This window comes from Urocitellus parryii, chromosome 3 (assembly GCF_045843805.1).
Source record: "Urocitellus parryii isolate mUroPar1 chromosome 3, mUroPar1.hap1, whole genome shotgun sequence".
In the NCBI taxonomy this organism is placed as follows: domain Eukaryota; kingdom Metazoa; phylum Chordata; class Mammalia; order Rodentia; family Sciuridae; genus Urocitellus; species Urocitellus parryii.
In genome coordinates, this window is record NC_135533.1 from 48,284,549 (window position 1) to 48,308,279 (window position 23,731).

A 23,731-nucleotide genomic window follows, 5' to 3' on the forward strand; every position below is an offset into this window, starting at 1 on the left:
CTGCTCTTCTGGGAGCTCATAGAAAGCCTGGGTGTCTGGACTGATGGACACTACATTTTAACCCAGTAGAGATGCTGCTATAACCTAGGAGAATGTGGATTTGTAGGAAGAGAAGTGCCTGTAAGGGTGCCCATAAAAATATATTTTGAGTAATGAGAATATCATTAATCCTGATTTTTGTCCTTTTATGTTCTCTATTTAATGCAATGATTATATAATTTACCAACTAGTTTTTGAAAAGAGAAAAATCATCATTCATCCCATTCTTCCAGGTATCCTAAACACAAATCCCTTGCCTCCCTGTTCCTATCTCATGCATGTGTATGTATCCAATGTGCATATACATTCCCACATTCCCTCCATATAATAGACTGAATTTCTTAGAGGTAAATGGTTTTGTGTTCATCTTTACCATTAGACACAGTATCATCAACACAGTGTCATCAACTCTCAATGTTCACCAAGTCAAATCCATGTGTTAGGATCTCTAAGAATTTTGGCTTGCCTATTATTTCAAATTATTTGTTGATACTTTGATTTTCTGTGTAACTAGATATGAGTTTTCTATGTAAGTAGTAATGCTGTTCACAGTGGCACAGTGGCAGCACACCCTTAATCCTGGCAATTTAGGAGGCTGAGGAAGGAGGATAACCAGTTCAAGGCCAGCCTCAGCAATTTAGCAAGACTCTGTATCAAAAAAAAAAAAAAGGTAATAAAACTAATAATGTTTCCAAATCACTGGGGAAATGCTAAGATCTATGATTGGTGGATTCTATGGTAAGAGTATATTTAGTTTCATGAGAAACTGACAAACTGTCTTACAAACTGGTTGTGCCATTTTGTATTCCCATCATCAATGAATTAGTTTTCTGTTGCTCAATATCTTTGTCAGCATTTGGAATTGGAATTGTTTTAAAATTTGGTCATTCTAATAGGTTCATAGTGGTATTTCGTTGTTTTTTTTTATAGCCTACAATTCCCCAATGGCCTCTGATGTTGAACATCTTTTCATATGCTTATGTATCATTAGTATATTCTCTGGTGAGATGTCTATTCAAGTATTCTGCACATTAAAATCTTGTTCTTTGTTTTCTTGTTGTTGAGTTTTAAGAATTCCTTTTATATTTTTGATAACAACTCTTTGTTGGAGGTGCCTTTTGCAAATTTTTTTTCCTAGTCTATGGCTTATCTTCTCATATTTTTAAAGAGCAGACATTTTTAATTTTAATGAAGTCCAGTTTATCAATTGTTTCTTCCATGGATCATCCCTTTGGTATTATATCAGAAAAGTCATTGCCATGCCAAAGGTAATTTAGATTTTTCTCTATTTTAACTTATAGTAGTTTTATAATTTTGTGTTTTACAATCTATAATGTTTTAAAATGTGTAGAATTATGTTGGTTTTATCACGGCATACTTTTACCTGAGTCACTGCCTGAAATGTATCAAATAATCAGTAAATTCAAGTGTTATGAGTATGTATATGTGTTATAAATTGGATTACTTAGATCAGTTTTATACTTTGAATTGCAAAAATGGCTATAAGAGGAACAAAATCTCAGTAAATATCAAACATCATATGGAAAGAATTCATTATATTGAAAGACTCGTGAAATTCATAATTCATAATTTTATTACTGTAGTAGATGTTTGTCATAAAAGGCAGAATGGGGACCAATATAGTACTAAAATAATGTTTAATAAGTTCTCCATGAACTAGTGACAAAGATAGATTGTGTATATTTATATATTCAAATATGAAAAATAAAAAATAAAAAATATAACAGAAGGAAAAAAACATGATTAAAATCTAGAAAGGAAAATTAAAAATAGATTTTATTAAAGTACATACATTAAACTTTTAGCTCTTGTCTATGAAAAGTTCAACGTGATCTGACATTTAACAAAACTTTCTTTCCAACGTGTCACAGTATATTAGGCATTTATACCAAACATGTGCAGTCATGACAAAAGGGAAGTAATGAATAATATTCATGGAGAGTAGGCACTGTTACATTCATTCCCCTGAATAACAAAGATAAAGATGAGTGTTTACTCTTCTTTTTCAGGGAGTCACATTCAGGTCCCATATTTAGAGAAGAATGCAGGCTCTGAAGACATTTCTAGTGACATATTCATTTGGTGCCATCATACAAATTCCACACAAAGTCACTGTCTCAATAAAATCCAACCAATTTAAGAGTAAATTACTATTTACATTTGTTGATTTAAAAAGTCAATATATGGCTGGGAAGAGTGGCGAATACCTGTAATCCCAGTGGCTTGGGAGGCTGAGGCAGGAGGATCAAAGCCAGCCTTAGCAACTTAGCAAGGCCCTAAGCAACTTGGAAAGACCCTGTCTCAAAATTAAAAATAAAAAGTACTGGGAATATGGCTTAGTAGTGAAGATCCTCTGGGTTCAATCTCTAGTAACTAACTAAATAAATAAAATAAAAAGTCAACACACAGAAACCCTTGAATTTCTTTACAAACTTGGGGTGCTAGGTTTTGTGATTTTGGTTGGTGTCTTTTCCTACACTTAACACATTAAATAATGGCAGTAGGAACTACACAAGAAGTAATATTTGACTCTTTCGCTAGAGGCGCTGATTTTAATTATTTCAGAAAAAAAAATCTGTGGTTCCTGTATTTAAAAACTGTATAGTACATTATAAAATAACTGGGAAACATAACCTCAACCATATGCCTTTCAGGTGAAATCCTACTGACAGGAATGTGTCAACTCTGAGATAGTCCTTGTATTCTGGGAAAGTTCTTTGGCAGTTTTTGTCCCAACTGACTTGTTAGAGGGGACTAACGAGCCAAGTTTCATTTGGAATTTAACTGCTGAAAATAGTCCAGTTTCTTCATGGAAAAACAATGAAGTTAAAGAACTGACAGGTTTTTAGACTTATTTGTGTGTTCCAGAGAAGATGCTGGCACCAAAATCCATAATCAACAACAAATAACTAGCATCACTGTTTTCTGTTTTGCCTACCCTGGTTCTAAGGATAACTGCTTTCTGTCAATTAAAAAAAACCTTTGAGGCCAGTTCATTTCAAATTGCATAAAAGATATTCTTTACTTACTGCTTAGAACAGTTTGTTATTTCTTTCTCTTTCATTTAAAATCTGCTAAAATGCAATAGTTGTTAATTTTCAACTGGGCATGTCTCTGGAGTCACTTTTCCAATAAGAAAGTTATGTCAAACCATCCAACTTCCTTTTTTGGTTCCTTTTCAGCCAAAGTCTTGTCAGTACAGAATGGTTTGGGTTAAATACTCGGTTATAGGAAAATCAATTCAGAACAAAAAGCAGGTAGAACTTCCTCAGTTGAGGGTTTGTAGGAAGGTTTTTAGAGTTTTTATTCACTGGATCTTTCCCCTTCACATTTCAAGAAAAAAAAAATGTTTCCTTTTTCTTCCTTTATTCAGATGAAAGTATAAATGCAGCCTACATATCACTGAACCTCATCTTTTAAAATATTCAGTTTATTGTGTACCATTTGACTCCATCGTACATAATTTTTTTCTTCTCATTTTTAAGGGACTGCTGTAATGCTGAGAAGTACGAGCCATGTGTAACCTGGGGGTGACCCGCTCAAGGGTGCTGCTGCTTTTCATCACAGTCACTCAGTCAGCTCTCAAACCAGCAATGCCTCCCGTGATCAAAGACGAGCCTTTCAACATTTTCTGGGCAGCTTCGACAGTTTATTGTAAGGATTTCTTCAAGGTGAATATGAACCTTCAATCATTTAACATTATATCAAATCCTTTAGAGACTCACAGTGGATCAACAATTGCCATATTCTATCCAAATGAATTGGGATATTATCCTTTTTTCTCCCAAGATGGAAAATCCTTTAATGGAGGAATACCGCAGAATATGAGCCTTTCTAAACACGTTAAGAAAACGGCTGAAGATATTGCCAAAGCTGTCTCTTGGTGGCAGTCGGAAGGACTTGTTATTATTGACTGGGAAGGTTGGAAGCCCCAGTGGGAGAGGAACTGGGGCAGCAGAATAATATATAAAAAGCACTCCTTAGCCTTCACGAGACAGCATCACCCTAAGTGGCCAGAAGCCAAAGTGAAAACAGTTGCCCAACAGGAATTCGAAAAGGCTGGAAGGAGTTTTATGAATGTCACTCTCACATTGGCTTTAGAAATGAGACCAAAACATTTATGGGGCTTTTATCTCTATCCAGATTGCTACAATTATGATTACAGGATAAACCCAGAGTTCTATACAGGTAATTGCCCAAATGATGAGATTTTCCGCAATGACCAGCTCCTTTGGCTGTGGAACAAAAGCACAGCACTTTTTCCTTCAATATATTTGGATAAAATACTAAAGTCAAGTTCAAATGCATTGAAATTTGTTCATTATCGAATTAGAGAAGCCATGAGAATTGCTGAAATGGCTAGACAAGATTATGCTTTGCCAGTTTTTATTTTTTCCAGACCATTTTATTTGAAAAGTATTGAAGTTCTGTCAGAGGTAAGAAAAGGTACATTTATCCACATAAAAAATATAAATTTAGTAGACTGTTTTAAAGTGTAGAAAGAAACGTTGTGGGATATTTTCCCCCTTGATAATGGAATGCAGTTCTATTATTAGAGGCATGTATTTCTTCAAATGTCAACCCACTGAAACAGAATGATGGCGACTAAAAGCGTGCTTAGAGATTTTGGATAATGATTCTTATCAGCTTAGGATTCACAATGGTTTCTTGCAGAGCAGTTTTAAATTTAAAGTTAAATAATGTAACAGATTAATATTAACCAGGGATACATTTCAGAATCAGCTTCTTAATATGAGAGCATACACAGCAGTTCTCCAAGTCAGATTCATACTAAATGGAGCTCTGGGTAAATTCTGAAGCAGTTACATTTTTCATTGTATTACATTTTTCTGTTTTAATTTATTAGGTTAACTGAAAAATTAGCATGGATCATGTTGATTATTTCTTTAAGAGTCTACAATGTGAGCTAGTAGTATCATTCGATTAAAAGTGATTTATACAAATAGATATTGTCTTTAGGCTTAAGCCAAAGCAGGATGCAGAGATGAGGGGATGGACTTGTTTGGAAGATAAAGAGTTTGTGGACACTGCAAGTGTTCAAGTGTTCACTGGATCATCACTTTAGGACATTAATGTAAGGATGCAGTCATCAGATAGGTGGCTACATAGCAAAAACTATTAAATATCCATTCATACCTGAGAACCAACAATTCTATAATTTTAGTACTCTATATAGAATTGTTTAAAATAACACACAGCTCACTTTCTTAGACCATTTATGTTTGAAACAGTAGTAATTCTTCCTAAAAAATATCAAACTTAAACTATTGACTGAAATATTATTGACTAGGTGTCTTATCATTGTAGGATTTCTAAGTGTTATGCAAATGGAGGGTTGATTTAATAAATTTAGGAGAGAAAGAATCCTAGCATCACGGTGGCATTGTATCTAATCTACCTCCTACTTACACACAGAATCTTTTTTTTTTTTTTTTTTTTGGCCTGGCTTCTGTCTTTGCACTTTTTAGTGGGTTGGTTGCTGTATCAGAAGGAGAACTGCTGTTTGGGGACAATATTAATGCCTAGAAATTTCTTGAGTATGTTGAATTTACTTTGCCTCTAAGTTCAGATCACTAGTTCTAATTTCACCTTCTGGTACAGCATAGAATAAATTAAATCTTTCTTTCAAAAGACACTCCAAATATTTTAAGACACTTATTAGGCTTACCAAAGTGTTTTCACTAAGGTATTACTCAAGTGGCAGATTTCTCAAATCATGCCACTTTTACAAATCCTTTTGGGAAAAAAAGAGTAGGTTTATATTTATTCATTTAAAATAATTTATTGAGTGTCTATAATCTGTTGGGAATAATGTTACAAACCAGAACAGTAGAATATAACAGTAATCCATGAAGTCTAATTTGCATTTGGATTCTGCTTATCTACAAGGATTCATATGCTTTCACTTCTCCCCCCAAACTGTGGTTGACCACAAGGAGTTCCCGGCAGTTCTCTCTGTAGACAATGCTCTTCTTTGCATATGACCCTCTGTGTCTTCCTTCTGGGCATAAAACTCTTTCTCTCTTTTTTGCCTTGTGAATTCATTCTCATTCTCAAAGGCCTACCTGAAATTTCACCTATTCAAGGAAGCCCTCCCAGACTCTTCTATGCAGAATCAAGAATTTATTCTCATTTATATATGCTTTCTGGGTGCTATTAATATAGCTATTAATTTATTACATTTGCAACTACTTGTGTACATGTCTGTCTCAAACATCACTCTAAAGAATTTACTCAGAAAGGAAACTGGAATCTCTTTACTGCCTAGAATGTTGCCTGGAACATCATAACTATTTGTGGAATAACTAAGAATACAAGGCAGAATCCTTCTTTCTAGTTCTTCCGTAGTCTTTTGCTTTAGAAACAGAGATGGCATTATTAATGTGTTCTTTACCACAGTTGATGGGTTTAGTCTTATATTATTAAATTATCAATGACTAAATGTGATTTGGCAGAAAATGCTTCTGATACTTCTCTTTTCCAGGAGGACTTAGTGCACACTATTGGTGAAAGTGCTGCATTGGGGGCAGCAGGAATAATATTGTGGGGAGGAAATGAATATTCTGGTTCAAAGGTAAGCAATTATTTCTGTCAGCCTCTTGAATACACTCTAGAGAGTGGCTTGAAAATATTTCACATCAGGTCCATTGGTGACTGACCGTCTGCTTACCCGACTTAAATGACGTTCAAAGAGTATAGGGATTGGCATTGTTTGAGCACCTACTTTATACCAACCACCATAGTTAACATAGGTGTAGAAAGAGCACCCTCCTCATCAGGCTGCCCAAAGTGAGAGACTGATTATTTCATTCTGCAGGTCTAATTTGGGGCACATTAATTAACCTCTTGGAGTCTCAGCTTCTGCATATAAAAATAGAACTAGAATTAAGCTGAATATGCAGGAATTTTAGTAAACAAAGTGGCATTATATATTATAATACACTATATATTATGTATGATGCCATTATATATGATCTATGACAAAGAAAATATTTGTACAGAGGACAAAGAAAATGATCTAATATTTAAAAAATAATTATTTCATCTACACTGAAGGTGGATGCTCCATAAATTATTCTTTATTTTTCTGATTACTGTGACAGAAATATGCATGGGAAGTAAACTATTTTTATGTAAAGGTTTATGGATGATTTTCTTTTCTCATTTCACAGTAAGAACACTTAACATGAGATCTATCTTAACAAATTTTAGCAAAGTTCAAACACAATACTGTTAACTATAGATATTGTGTCATACAGTACATCTCCAGCACTCGTAACTAAGGTGAATGAATCTTTAAATAACAACTCTCCATTTTCTGTCCTCTAACCCTTGACCCCTACTCTTGTATTCTCTTCTTCCATAAGTTTGACGTTTTAGAACCCTTGTATAAATCATGCAGTATTTGTCCTCCTCTGATTGCCTTATTTAAGTTAGCGTAATGTTTTCTGGATTCACTCTTGTGTTGTCACAAATGGCAAGAGTTCCTTCTTATTTTATTTGGTACCAGGGATTGAGCCTAGAGGCATTTAACCACTGAGCCACATCCCCAGGCCTTTTAAATATTTTATTTAGAGACAGGGTCTCACTAAATTGCTTAGGGCCTCACTAAATTGCTGAGGCTGGCTTTGAACTTTGAACTTTCGAGAGTCCTCCTGACATGCTGGGATTACAGGCCTGTGCCACCACGCCTGGCAAGATTTCCTTCTTTTTAAGGGTGAATAACATCCCATTGTACATATGTATCACAGTATCTTTCTCCACTCATCTGTTGATAGATACTTGGATTGTTTTCATACTTGGCCATCATGAGTTCTGTAGTGAATATGGTCATGTAGATCTCTTCAAATTCATGACTTCAAGTGTTTTGGATCTGTACCCATAAGTATGTGCAGATATATATCCACAAGAATGTATGCATGTATGCATGTATGTATGTATGAATCATATGGTAGTTCTATTTTTAATCTTTTGAGGAACGCCATAACTCTTCCCATGGCTCCTATACCATTTTATATTCATACCAACAGGGTGAAAGTGTTCCAATTTCTCTACAACCTCAATAACTTTTGTTGTTGTTGTTGTTATTATTATTATTATTACTAAATTTTAGCTACCCAAACAGGTGTGAGCTGTTATCTCATTGTAATTTTGATTTACATTTTCCTGATAATTAACAATGCCAAGCATGTTTTTATGTCTTTTGGATATTTGTATGTCTTTTATTTGGGGAAATGTTTGTTAAAGTCCTTTGCCTATTTTTAAAAATTGGGTTATTTGTATATGTGTATGTTTTTGTTTTTCTTTTGTTATTGAGTCATGGTAGGAGTTCCTTACATGTTTTAAAAATTAGCCTCTTGTCAGAGATAAGAGTTGGCTTATATTTTCTATCATTGCATGGGCTCTTTTCATTCTGCTAAGTGCTTTGCTCTCCCTTTGCTGTGCAGAAGCATTTTAGTTCAATGTTGTCCCACTTGTACGTTGCTGCTTTTGTTGCCTGTGCTTGTGCTGTTCTACCCAAGAAATAATTGCCAAAATCTATACCAAAGAGTTTTTACCCTATATTTGCTTTTGGGAGTTTTAAATGTCCAATTTTTAATCCATTTTGAACTGATTTGTTTGTATGGTGTGATGCAGAAGTCCAGCTTCACTTAGACCAGTTTTCCCAACTCTATTTGTTGACCGGGTTGTCTTTTCCCTATTGTGTGTTTTTGGCACCCTTTTCAAAGATCAGTTGGCCATGTATATTTGGGCTTATTTCTGGACACTATTCTGTTCCTTTGATCTATATATTCTTTTTAAAATTCCAGTATCATAGTGTTTTAGTTACAGTAGCTTTTTAACATACTTTGCATTGGAAGTGTGAGGCTTCCAGCTTTGTTCTTTCTGAAGAACACTTTGGCTTTTCTGGGTCTTCTGTGGTTCTATAAGGATTTTAGAAAAAAAATTAAATTCTATAAAAAATACCATTGATATTTTTATGGGAATAGCATTGAATCTGTAAATCACTTTGAGTAGTATGGGCATTTTAAAGATATTATGTCTTCCAATCCATGAACATGGGATGTCTATTTATTTTTGTGTCCTTTAATTTCTTTAATTAATGTATTGTGTTTTTGCAGTGTAAAAATCTTTAACTTCCCTGGTTTATTCCTATTTTATTATTAGTTTTTTAAATATTTATTTTTTAGTTGTAGTTGGACACAATACCCTTATTTGTTTTTATGTGGTGCTGAGGATTGAACCCAGGGCCTCACGCTTGCTAGGTGAGCACGCTACCACTGAGCCACAATGCCAGCCCCCCTATTTTATTCTTTTTGAAGCTATTTCATTTTTAATTGGTTCTTCTCAGTTATACATGTCAGTAGATTCCATTCTGATGAAATTATACAAGCATGGAATATGTCTTATTTTAATTATAATCCCAATCTTATGAGTGTGCATGATGATGGGATTCACTTAGGTATTTTCATATGTGTATATAGGAAATTATATTAGATTTATCCTACTGTCTTTCCTATTCCTATTTCCTCTAAAATGGATTGATTTCTCAATTTCCTCTTTAGATGATTCATTATGAGTATATAGAAATTGAACTGATTTTTGTATGTTGATTTTGTGTGCTGCAACTTTACTGACTTTGTTTATTTCTATCACTACATTTATGTGTGTGTGTGTGTGTGTGTGTGTGTGTGTATGGTCTTTTGGGTTTTATACATATAGGATCTTATTATCTACAAACAGGATAATTTTACTTATTCTCTTCCAATTTGGACTCATTTTATTTTATTTTTCTTGCCTAATTATTCTATCTATGACTTCTAGTACTATATTGTCAGAGTAAACATCATTGTCCTTTTCCTTATCGTAGAAGAAAAGTCTCCAACCTCCCATAGTTGACGATAATGTTAGTTAAGTTCATTTTTTTCTATAGTTTTCTATTGTTTTTTTCCCCTTAGTTTGTTGAGAGTTTGTAAATCATAAAAGAGAGTTGAATTAATGGAAACAAATGAATAAGTCAGGCATATTTATTTGGATAAAGATTTAAATTAGAAGTTAAGAACAGATACCCTGAAGTTCAGCAGTGTTTGACGTAATGGTGAAATGCCATTTGTTGAGTCCTAGGAAACTGGTGACCAGCTACTGGTAATGAGATGGAGACAGGAAATCCACTCATCCGATGAAACAAGTAGCAACTACAATGGAGCTTCCAAGAATAGAAAGGTGACTGAGGATGTAGAGAACTGGAGTAATAGGAAGCATGGAGGAAAACATAGGTAGGAAGAGCACCTCTTAGTGCTCCATCAGCTAGCACTTAACAGGGCTGCACAGCTGAATGGTCTAAGTGAACGGCAGTGCCACAGTGCCTTGTTTCTAAATTGATGACTGAATTGCCTGTTGGCAAAAACATTTATGGTTAGGCTTATAATGCAGAAATTTGCTGTGGCTGTATTAGTAAATCTTAAGACATAGTGTTCTAATTGCTATTTTGTAATTTGTTTGGAAATATATTTAAAATTTTTTTCTTTGACCAAGGTATTCCTTAGGAGAGCATTTTTAATCTGCGCAAAACTAGGAAATTTTGGCTTACCTCATTTATTATTAACTTATATATACTGTGTTTTGAATGGATTGGGAGTGACTAGTTAGGAAGCTATTGCAATAGGTGAGATTTGGTAGTGACCTGAACCAGGGTGGTAGCAATAGTTGAATTCTGGATATGTTTTGAAGGTATACTGAAAAGGATTTGCTGATGGACGAAATGTGAATAGAAAAGCAGTTAAGAATGACTCCAAGGTTTTGTTCCTGAGGCATTGAAAAGAGGAAGTTGGCACGTGCAGAGAAAATAAGGCTGCCAGAGTTGTAGGGTGGAAAGTGGGTGAGTGGATTAGGTTGAAATACATTAAGTTTGAAATGCTTGTGAGACATCCAGATAGAGATATAAAATAATTAGGTGAGTAAGCAATCAGTTCAGGGATAAGGTCAGGGAGATTATACGTTTGGGAATTATACTTAAAGCAATGAGTTGGGATGAGTTTATCCAGAGAAAGTGTATAGCTATAGAAGACAAAATGTCCAAGACTTGAGCCTAAGACACTTCACAATCAAAATATAGAAAAGATGAGCAGAAGCTGCTAAAGAAAGCTAAGAAGAAGCTTTAGTGGGTAGGCTAAGAAAAACAGGGCAATGTAATATTCTGGAAATTAAGTGAACAAGGTGTTTCCTGGTGTGGGATTGAGAAAGACCAGGTGACACCCAAGTTGTATTTGATTGTACTTGCTTGGGTTTATGCTCTCTTAATTAGAGCTCCCCAAAATCCTTTCTCTCTTTCCCCTCCCCTTCTTTCTTTACTCTTTCCCTATTTCGCCTCCTCCTCCTTCTTTAGTTCAATGGTTTTCTTGTTTTATTTTATTCCATCATTCTTAGAAACCTCTTCAGATGGCTCAGACAGGGAGCCTTGTCCTAATTAAAAATAACATTTTTTTTCCTAAATAAAGTATGAGACTGGCTCACATCAATTGTGTTTGGAACAAATAATATTACTCACATGATTTTCAGAACCTGCTATTTTCCCAAATGTTACCTTGTTTAACTACCTGTCATTAAGAGCTTTATTCTGTTTTATGATTCTTCATTCGAATCTTCCGTTTACCTCAGTGAATTGTCTCCAGATGATCTTCATGTTCATCTCCCCCTAGAAATGATACAAAACTTGTTTGGACAAGACTCTTCCCAATCAAAGGTGTGGCTCATCGTTTCTGTGAACATATAAAGCTTATCCTTACTTAAATGATTAATCAATGAAAATACTCTTCTTCTTTCACTTTACCAACTGCAAAACTTCAGGCATTAATTCCACCTGGATTATAGAACCACATTTTGAGAGTGCTTTAAGCAGATTTCTATTTTTTTCCTATAGGAGACCTGCTTATCTGTGCAACAATCTATTCAAGGGCCACTGGGACACTATGCTGTTAATGTAACATCTGCAGCCAAGCTCTGCAGTCAAAGTCTATGCAACAGTCATGGAAGATGTGTTCGAAAAACACCTGAATCCTCCTCTTATCTGCATATGCCTGAAAGCAGCAGAAAGAAATATGTTCCACAAAAGAGCTTCAGATTTGTCATTTCTGAAAAGAGCAAACTGCAGACAATAATGGACATGAAGAATAGATTTGTGTGTCATTGCTATTATAGCTGGGGTGGAGAGTCTTGCCATCTTCCCTCCTCAGATTTCTTGAGTTGGAAGAACAAGACTCCTGATACTAACTTTAACTTCCCAGTTTTTCTTGCCATGAACTTATCTGTGATTCTGATGAAATTTCTTTCCTCCCTACTTCAATGTCAAACTTTTTTCTTTCAATAGTAAAGAGTAGAAAATGTTGACTGACTTTCTTCAATCTCAGACCTCTTCTACAATATTTATTGGATTTAAAATAAAAAAAATATAAAAAGGAATCATTGACTGCATTTATTGATATAGCAAGGACTTCCTGGATGCTTTCTCGGTTCATGATAGTGACAGGGATAAGGAAATGACTATGCCTGTTCTTCGGGGAGCTTAAATTATTGTGAGAAAATGAATAATAATAAGTAAACAATGAATACACTAACACACATAGTCCTGGTGGTAATAAGTGCTGTGGAGAAAATAAAGGAAGGTAAAGGAATCAGGAAAATGAGAAAGCACTGGGAATTTATACAGGGTAGTCAAAAAAAGACTCTTTAAGATGATGCTCAGAAGGTTGGAGAAGCAGGTCAAGAGTATATCTGGGGAACGCTTTCTTAGAATAGTGAACAGCAAATCAAAAGAAAACAGCTGCTTGCACTCCAGCAATTAGGAATTCTTAAGTAATAGAAGTGACCCCAGGATACCAATTATAAGTGTGAGGGACTCTATGAGTGAATGCTATAGGATCTAACTTTATCTAAAGTGTCTTAGATATTCCTCAGGCAATCATCAATATCAGAAGATAAGGCCTATCAGACTCCCATATAATGGAATTGATGTGGAAAATTCTTTTGTTTGATACTTGGTCTATTAAAGTCTATTGTTCATTACCAATTTATCAATTCTCAATGGATGGTAATTTAATTCACTTGAAAAATTTACCTGGTCTCTTGATTTGATCAAATTGTTATCTAAATAATTTTTTCTCACCAAGACTCCAAAGAGATTATAATAGTCCAAATGTTATTTCCCTCCTCAGGTTAGGAAAGCTATTTTCCTGTCTGGCATTTTCCAAATATCACACTTGCAAAACTGATACAGAATTTTGTCAGGCAAATCACATTTGAATTCCTATTTTATTAGTTCGTCCACTCATTAGTTATTCTTTCATTCATTGTGGGGAGAAGTAAAAGTTAAAAGAGGCAGTGAAATATACTAAGCCAAATTTGGAACTATTTGATAAGTTCCCATATCTTGTTGATATTCTATTGCAACAAGGCTGCAATTCTAAGAATTAGATTCCTATACTCAAGCATGACATATTTAAGTTGGTACTAAGCCATTATAAGTGAAAAATAATTTGCTTTTCTATCCTTCCACTTACAATTCTTCGACAACTGTTAGATAAGGGTTTGGATAGTAAACATATTCCAATGAAGCAGGATAAGGCAAATATTATTAAATATTATCACTATTTTGAAAATGAAACAAATACTATTTTCCACTCACATGGAACATGTGACATAGTCAATTCTGTCCAACCATCAGTGAATACATCAAAGGTAGAATACACATCAGTCCATTGTTTTATCCTACAGTGCAGCCACAATTATCAGGGTATTAGAAGGTTTGAGGTAGGGAATGAAAAGGGGAAATAATAAATACATAAAAGAAAATAGGAAATATCCCAGTTCTATATGTAATCATTTAACTTTTTTCTAAGAAAATATTATTAGATTTTATTTTACTCAGATTAATAGGCAGCAAAAGAAAACTAAAATGGAAGGAACTGCCACATTTTTAATAATGGATTCTTCAAATTTTGTTGTGTATAAAACAATCTGCTCAAGTTAAAAATAGGTCAGGATAATGAAAAACATTCAGTTTTGTCGTGATTTATTTTGACTTGCATAAGTTTAGTAAATGAAGCGTCTTTTCTAAGATGTTAAGTAAAATCTGTTAGAAACCTGAAGAGGGCTTGTCTCAGTCCTGAATTACCTAAAGACAATTTGCCTGTATCCAGGGCAGCATTGTTTTTTACCTTTTCATTAATTGTTAAAACATCACAGTACCTTTTGTTCAAACACAAAACTTTTTGATCAGATACCCAGTTTTCCCAATTGTGAAAATGTAATTGGTCCACATGAGTCATTGCTTTAATCAAAAGGAATGTATATCTTCATCTCACAAGCAGAATGTGATAATCATACACTTTGGTCCTTTTTACAATTTGTGTCATGTTGATTTTTATATTGAAGACATTCTTTACAAAGCTTTTTGGTGTTGTAATTTAAATTCTCATCCTTATCTGAGGATAATTTTCTTTCAGTATTTTTCAGAGGATTTTATTTCTTCAATTTTTCTGTTCATTTATGAAATTACTTGGTCCTTCTACATGAGTACTCTGTGTTCCTTTCCTCTCAACTATTCTGCCTTTGTCTGTTTTGTTTTTTTTATTATGAATTTGTTAATTTTATTTTTAGAATACTATATTTTGATACTCATTATTAATTATAAGAAACTCTTTTTCCAGAGACGACTGTAATTACTCTTTTCTCACAGTAAACTTGTTTTGGCTTGTAGATTCAACAGCTTATTAAATTTCTTTGAAAATACAAATTAGATTTTTTTAAAAAAATTGTTGCTATTATACATTTTAGCCTGTTTCATTTTCTTTGGAATAGCTGTTCTTTTGTTAATTTATTTTCTTTCACATTGTTGGTCAGTATTAAATGTCTGGAAATCTTTCATCATCATTTTATTGAAAGACTAGAGAGACTGACAAAATCTACCATGGGGATTTCTCCCTTCCCACATGTGTTTGAGAATAGTTTCTTATCAGATTTCTTGTGTGGCATGGAGGATGCCCTCTGAGAAAGGGATTTGGGCACATTGATGAGTAAGATCCCATCTGAGGCATGTGAGTGGAAAATAGGCAGGTTGCTAGGAACCCCCATAATTATCAAAGCAAAGAGAAAATTATAATGGGAGAGGAGTATGATTCCCTTATGAGTTGAACTGCCTTTTTCACTTTTATCTCATATGCTCAGCAGAGAGACTCAGCTATATCTATTTTAGCTCTACTTTTGGATTTGGTCCAATATACAAACTGAACTTTGTATAGGAAGGGATATTTAAAATATCCTGAGGTCAAATGTCTTTGCTACTTGCCATTGTGTGTACTCCCGGGAAGTTGCATGCTCTGACTTGTTCTGCCATATTAGAAACAATATTTTAATTGATTGCTCCAATAAATTGTCTCTCCATCCACTTTCATTATCGGTATCTAAAGATTTCTCTTTTAATGGAACATCTCATACCTCTAAAATAATTTTCTATTATGGTCTTTTTCCCCCTCAACTTAAAAATTTTTTTAGCTTTTCCAATTTCATCTGTTTTATTGTTTGAGTCACTCACCCCCTTCTTGTTTTCAGCTTTTTATTGTATTTTGTCTAATGACATGTGCTGAAAACGACTCAGTAAACAAACACATGTGGTTGGCTCACCATCTTGAGCCATTAGTTCTAGTAAATTCATATTATATTTTCTCAGGATGACAACGCCCCACTAAGTCAATATTCTGTTCCCATTAAGACTAGTACATTAGGATCTATTCTTAATACGTATTGTAATACATAAAGCACTTGGCTCTTTTTTTTCTCTTAAATCTGAAAATCTTGAATATATGGTTTTCTTTGCTTTCCTATCATTCAACTAAAGTTTCAATCAGTGTTTAGTTTTTCTTCTTATGCCAGTGAATTTAAATTGGGTATTTTCAGAAAGCAATGGTCACTTATACCAAGACACTTCTAAGAGAGTCTGACTTCAGTTATAAAGAGATTTAATGCAGGCCTACAGTTTAACTTGGAGGACTGAGTCACCCCCGTAATGACATGTTTCTCTGAACCGGCCAGGCATCCTTTGCCACTCAACCTCTGCTGTGCCCCAGGTGACTAGAGGAACAGCAGCAAACAAAAGCAAAGGTAAAAACATACTTTTCTTTCCTGTTCAAAAACCTTTAAAGATTGTTTTAGAAATATTTTGTCCTAAAGCAGTTGGAAAAAAATTCATTTTCTTGGGCTATTTCTATTTCTCTTTAAGTCTAATTTTATTTACTATGCAAATGTGTCACCTTTCAAAATGAGAGTTTGATTTTATGAACCCAGAACCCTAAAACACACACACACACACACACACACACAAATTTGTTTAAATTAAATTTTAGTTAATTTTAAAATCTATTATAAATTTATATTTATAAATGTTTTCACTTTAATGATTATTTTAGGCTTGTTTTCTCTCCTACATGTACAGTCTACCTGAAATATAGATTTCTGTAGTATGTTGGGTTATCCTAGCCTAATACTTAACTGGTGATTAAGCAAAGCAGGTTAATAAACTAACTGCAAATAAGTCACAGGGACACAGGGCTTTATGACCCAGCCACACTTTAATGTTTTTATTATGACTGTTATCTGTGAAGAATTCCTTAAGCTAACATTACAGACACAATTGTGTTCTATTAGACTAGAATGCATTTATCTGATAAAGATTGTATGTTTTTGTACAATTTTTAATGAAGTACAGTTTTCACAATTCATTCCATAATTCTTATACTCACCATGAGTATAAGAGGACTCTTATTTAGAACAAATATTGTAGTTTTAAGGAAATATGCAATATCTAAAAGGGTTTAGAAAATGGATATATTTTGGTCAGAAAAATGTTTCAAATTTTCTTTCCAAATATTAATAAGGTGACTCAATATTTAGAGACGATAGTCAATATGCACTTTTCAGAAGAAAAATCACTTTGTAATTGGTAGGAGGATAAATACATATACATATATATAAATAGATAGGTTTTTCCTGAAAAGAAAAACTGAACAGTTTTTTTCTCATACTGAAACAGTATGAGAAAGATAAATCTTAAATTCATTTAATCCACTGGAGAGAGAAAAATCTTAATAAGAAATTAATGATGGCGGAAAAGCTGTTTATTTCAATGACTACATATATCAAAAATAACAATTTGAAAAAATATTAACTGAACAAGATAGTTTAACAATAAAACTTGGTATTTCTAACTCCTTCATTCCCACATCGTTAGCAACTAGTCTGCAGACTTTCCTTTCCCCAGGCACCTCACATTAAAACAAATCAAAGCAGAAACCTCCTAAGACAAAACCTTTGTGTCTGCATAGGCTTATACTGACTCGAATTACCTTATGATCATTTTATTCTTGATTTCTCCCTTACATAAAACCTTCCTTTCTATAACTCTCCTGGGTTTTCTCTTTCTGAGTAGCCTGCAACTAACTCTCTTACATATATCAATCAGGTAGCAGAGTGACACTGGGTTGATCTCTTTGTCTCAAGGCTTTGGAATTCCTCCATTAGATGTGACAGGTGTTAGAGTCATTGTTACCTAAGAAAGTTGTTGATGAATATGGTGCTCCTAAAAATATTAGCCACATGATTTATTTCAGTCTTACTTGTAAATTAGCATTCAGCTGGAGGATGGCAATATAGAAATATAGATTTCTGTAGTATGTTGGGTTATCCTAGCCTAATACTTAACTGGTGATTAAGCAAAGCAGGATTTCTCATTGATATATACTCATATTATTTTTTAAATTTGTTCTTTCTAGATATACATGGCAGTAGAATGTATTTTGACATATAATACATACACTGAATAAGTATAACTTGTTCCAGTTAGAATCCCATTACTGTGGTTGTGTATTATATGGAGTTACATTGGTCGTGTATTCATATAGAAGGATAGGAAAGATATTTCCGATTCATTCTACTGTCTTTTCTATTTCCATCTCCCTTCCCTTCCCTTTATTCCCCTTTGTCTATTTCAATGAACTTCTAATCTTCCCCTCCCTTGTGGTGGGTTAGCATCTGCAACTCAGAGAGTACATTTTACCTTTGGTTTTGGGGACTGGCTTATTTCACTTAGCATGATAGTCTCCAGTTCCATCCATTTACATGCAAATGCCATAATTTCATTTTTCTTTGTGGCTGAGTAATATTCCATTGTGTATATATTCCACATTTCCTTTATCTAGTCAACTGTTGTAGGGCACTTAGATCAGTTCCAAGGCTTGGCTATTGTGAGTTGAGCTGCTATAAATATTGAAGTGGCTTTGTCACCGTAATATGCTAATTTTAAGTCCTTTGGGTATAAACTGAGGAGTGGGATAACTGGCCATATGGTGGTTCCATTCCAAGTTTTCTAAGGAATCTCCATACTGTTTTCCATAGTGGTTGCACCAATTTGCAGTCCCACCAGCAATGTATGTTAACCTTTTCCTTCACATATTTTTTACTTGTATTTTTGATTATTGCCATTCTGACTGGGGTGAGATGGAATCTCTGTAGTTTTGATTTGCATTTCTCTAATTGCTAAATATGTTGAATATTTTTTTCATATATTTTTGGACCATTCATATTTCTTTTTCTGTGAAGTGCCTGTTCAGTCCTTAGTCCTATTTATTTATTTATTTATTTATTGTTGTTTGTTTTCTATGCTTTTTTTTTTTTTTTTTTTTTTTTAGTATATCTTGGACATTAATGCTCTATTTGAGGTGCTGGTGGTAAAGATTTTCTCCCATTCGGTAGGCTTTCTGTTCACATTCTTGATTGTTTCCTTTGCAGTGAAGAAGCTTTTTGGTTGATACTGTCCCATTTGTTGACTCTTGATTTTACTTCTTGAGCTTTAGGAGTCTTATTGAGGAAGTCGGTTCCTAAGCCGACATGGTAGAGATTTGGGCCTACTTTTTCTTCTAGTAGGCACAGTTTCTCCAACTCAGATTCTTAATGGCAAGTAGTCATGAGAAAAGAGTTAAGAAGTTGGGACATGGAGAAAGTTAAGAAAACTTAAAAAAATAAGTTATAAAAATTATGTGTAGGGATTTAGGGATCATTCTTTCTGTCGTTTTTTTTTTTAATCAATACCTAGCATTTTCTTAAACAATAAACTGAGTCTGTATTTTCTTAGGAAATCCTTTAACATATCCAGTAAAGTTATATTTATACTTATATCATCATCTGCAGTTACTCTGTTGAAGTCTTAGTCTCCTTAGTTTACTACATTCCTTGAATTTTTCTACATTAAATTGCATTGCAGATGCTCTGAATTTCTTACAGGAAGCATCTCTAGTTGTCTTTTTCAGAGAATAAAACCTCTTACTTAAGCACTAAGCACAGGTCTAATGTTCATCATAAATCCAAATGAATGAGTCCCATGTTTCCTCTTACCACATATATTTGAAAAACAATAACAAAAACGCATCCCATTCTTTAGCCAGCAGTATTTCTTTAACATGATTTATTGAGTGTTCATGAACTGGCTGTTATTCTAAGCTGAAACTGCTTAGCCATCTCAAAGAGTAAACGTATTCCATCTGTAATCCAACCCAGAATTTGAGATTTGAACACCTTTTGAATTTCTTAACTGTATTAGGAGACTCTCTCAATATTATAGTTAGAAACTAAAATCTATTTATAAGTGTTTTCAAGTGTTTCATAGAGATTTTGTAATTAGACTGCATACAATTAGCAGTCATGGACAAATAAAAGTATTTTTAAAAAACTAGATATCATTTTTATGAAAAAAGTATTTTTGCTTTATATTTTTGGTTAGTACATGTTGCTATAACTAAAGCAGAAGTTCAACTCTATTTACTAATGTCTAAGGGCAGACCTCAAATGCTGTGAGTGGGCAACTAAAGTGGAGACCAATTTCTCTAAAAATGCATACAAATCAATGCTTGGTTAACTACTATATATGACATTTCAACAAAGTTTATTTTTTATAGAAACAAAGCAAAATTCACTTGATTATAATATAAACTACTTATTCCCGAAACTTGATGATAACCAGGCTGACCAGCACCTTCAATTGCAACATTAAGAACTTCACATTCCATATAGAGGGCACACCTGAAGTGAAGGCCCAGGGCCTTAGATAGAGTGATGAAATATCTGTGTAGTAATCATACAAGATCTAACCTAAAAGTGAATAAAAATACATTATTTCATCATCTCTTTTCTAATGTGCTGAAATCTTTTTCAGATTGCTGAATTTGAAAGGGTTCGGCAGCTTATTGACAAGTTTACTGAAGGCTGACAGGGATATTTCAAGAAGGAAATGTTAATTACAATGTCAAAGGGCATTGCAGACTCAGGCCTAAATTAAATACAAGAGGTCACTGAATGGTGGTAAAATGTCCTTAGAGCAATCTAATTCAGGGGATTGCCATCTATTCTGTGTGAGAATGTCAATCAAAGATTGCAGAGTTTCAGGAGCACAGAGGGAAGAGTGGTAGAAAGACCATCCCATATTCACAAGTTTAGAAGTTAATACTTAAGTTCCAGTTCATAAGTATCATTTTTAAAAGTTGAGGTTTCATTTGATAAGCAGGGAATAGATGTCAGTATACGTTCAGATGTATAAAAACCCAGTATTGTGATATGCTGAAAAGGTAAATTAAAACAATAGAAAAACTTGAATGAATAAGATAATGAAACTTCTTCTAGTGTGTTAATAGTGGCAACTGGATCCAGAGTAAAAAAATTTAATCTCTATTCTCTGCTGTCTTTCTGTATACTGCAGAGATTTTTCTCATTTTGTTTGGTAAACACACCAGCATAGTTGGACAGAATTCAAAACCTGCAATCAGAGTTGAGACAGGATTTATAAGAGGAAAGTGTGAAAAAGAATAAAAATTTTAAAATAATTTCCTGCACACTGAAAAATAAAGAATGAGGTCAGAAGTTAAACTTCATCAAAAATATAATTAGATGATATAATGGAATTGAGGTACTTTAAGAAATCTAAGAAAAATGATCTGAAATTGAAAAGATGTTAATATTGCTTCTCAAGACATTTAAAATTATTTTAAATAAATCACAAAAGTTTTATACAATCCAAGAAATGAGAAGAAAATGGGAAGGCTATTTTCCCATATTTAAACAATACTTTTGTTTGTAAGTCAGAGTTTTGCCATGCTTACAGCATATTTTTCTATTGCAATGAATAATATAATGGTGTTGTGTACCACATTTTCCCATGCCCATCATAAATATTCCTAGTGAATATCCACAAATCCACTAACTACTGCTACTTTCCTGTACCACAGATGTCCTTAAAAGCCAGTGGTGTCCTTCTATCTGAACAAATTTTTAGAACTATCATGCTATCTTTTTTCCATATTTTTACTGGTGCATTATACTTATACATAATAATGGGATTAATTGTTAAATACTCATGCATGCATAGATTATAACAACATAATTTGATCAACATTGTTTTCAGTATTTCCACTTTCCTTTCGCTCCACTCCCTTCCATTCCACTTTCTTCTACTCTACAGGTCTCCTTTTTATTTTCATGAGATCCCTCCTGCCGCAGTCTGGCTGGGCACAATTCACGAGCCACTTATCAAGCAGAAACGAACTTTATTTTTAGAACACACACCACACCACAAGAGCTCTTCAGGAATTCCCTCAGAGCCCAACTGCCACCACAGGCTCTCAACACCCTCCTCCATATTTTCTTCCCCCTTTTTCCTCTCTAGCTTCCACATAGGAAAGAAAACATATGACCCTTGAGTTTGGCTTATTTCACTGAACATAATGCTCCTACTTCCTTATAGTGTCCTGCAAATGACATAATTTCATTATTCTTTATGTCTGAATTAAACTTCATTGTGCAAGTATGCCACATTTTTCTTATCCATTCAGATGTTGATGGACACCTAGGCTGGTTCCATCATTTGGCTATTGTGAATTGTGTTGCTACATTCATGGGTCTGCATGAATCACTATAATATGCTGACTTTAACGCTTTAGGATAAATATCTAGGAGTGGTAATAACTGGGTCATATGATGGTTCCATTCCTAGTCTTTTGAGGAAACTGCATATTAATTTCCATGGTGGCTGTATGAATTTATAGTCCCACCAACTGTGTAAACATGTTCTTTTTGTCTAAATTCTTTCCAACATTTATTATTGCTTATATTCTAGATGGTTGCCATTCTAGCTGAATAGATGAAATCTCGATGCAGTTTTCATTTGCATTTCCCTAATTGCTAAAGATATTGAACATTTTTTCATGTTTATTGGCATTTTGTATTTATTCTCTTGAGAAGTGTCTGTTTAGTTTATTTGATTGGATTATTTGTGGGGGTTTTTTTTGGTGGTAAGTTTTTTGAATTTGTTTTATATTCTAGATATTAATTCTCTGTCAGAAGAGTAGCTGCAAAGATTTTCTTCCATTCTGTAGGTTTTTTTTTCACATTTCCTTTGGGGTGCAGAAGCTTTTTAGTTGATGCCATCCAAATTATTAATCTTTGGTGTTATTTTCTGAGTTTTAGGTGTCCTATTCGGGAAGTTGTTGTCTGCACCTGTATGCTGGAGTGTTGACCCTACATTTTCTTCTAGCAGTTGCCAAGTTTCTGGTCTAACACTTAGGTCTTTGATCCATTTTAAGCTGATTTTCGTGCAGGTTGAGAGAGAGGGATCTAGTTTCATTTTCGCCACATGGATAACCAGTTTTCCCAACACCATTTATTTAAAAAGCTGTTTATTCTCCCATGTGTGTTTTTGGCACCTTTGTCAAAAATCAGATAGCTGTGAACGTGTGGACTTGTCTCTGTATCTTCTATTGTATTGGTGTATGTGCCTGTTTTTATACCAATACCATGCAGGTTTTTTTTGTTGTTGTTGTTTGGTATGGGGATTGAATTCAGGAGCATTGGACCACTGAGCCACATCTCTAGCCATATTTTGTATTTTATTTAGAGATAGGGTCTCAATGAGTTGTTTAGGGCCTTGATAAGTTGCTGAGGCTGGCTTTGAACTCTCAATCCTTCTGCCTCAGCCTCCTGAGCTGCTGGGATTACAGATGTGCACACCATGCCTGGCAACATGCAGTTTTTGTTTCTATACTTCTGTTATATAGTTAGAAATTGGATATTGTGGTGCCTCTGGCACTGTGGGTTTTTTTTTTCCTTAGAATTGCTTTTGGTATTATGAATCTTTTATTATTTTGTATAAATTTTAAGAGAGTTTTTATTTCTAGTTCTGTGAAAAATGTCATTGGTATTTTGATGGGGATTACATTGAGTCTGTATGTTGCTTTTGGTAATACGGTAATTTGAACGATAATAATTCTGCCTTTCCATGAACATGAGAGTTCTCTCTATCTTGTAGTATCTTCTTCAATTTCTTTCTTAAGTGTTTCACAATTTTCATTGTAGAGGTCTTTCACCTTGTTGGTTAGATATATTCCTAGCTTTTTCTTTTCTTTTTTTTTTAAACACTCACTTTAATTTTTTTTTTTAGTTGTAGATGAACACAATATCTTTATTTTTATTTATTTATTATTTTTTATGTGGTGCTGAGGATTGAACTCAGGGCCTCATGCATGGGAGGCAAGCACTCTACCACTGAGCTACAACCCCA

General features: G+C 34.0%; 1 protein-coding gene and 1 non-coding gene across 2 annotated transcripts; one reads left to right on the forward strand and one right to left on the reverse strand.

Moving 5' to 3' along the window:
* The first annotated feature begins 3,575 nt into the window (after positions 1-3,575).
* On the forward strand, positions 3,576-12,458 carry LOC113182702 (hyaluronidase-1-like). Its single transcript, XM_026388700.2, is given in 4 exon segments — positions 3,576-4,496; positions 6,566-6,655; positions 12,002-12,400; positions 12,402-12,458. Coding segments are annotated over 4 exon segments (1,467 nt in total).
* Positions 12,459-23,658: 11,200 nt separating this feature from the next.
* On the reverse strand, positions 23,659-23,731 carry Trnag-ccc (transfer RNA glycine (anticodon CCC)). Its single transcript has one exon. It is a non-coding gene; the product is annotated as a tRNA-Gly (tRNA).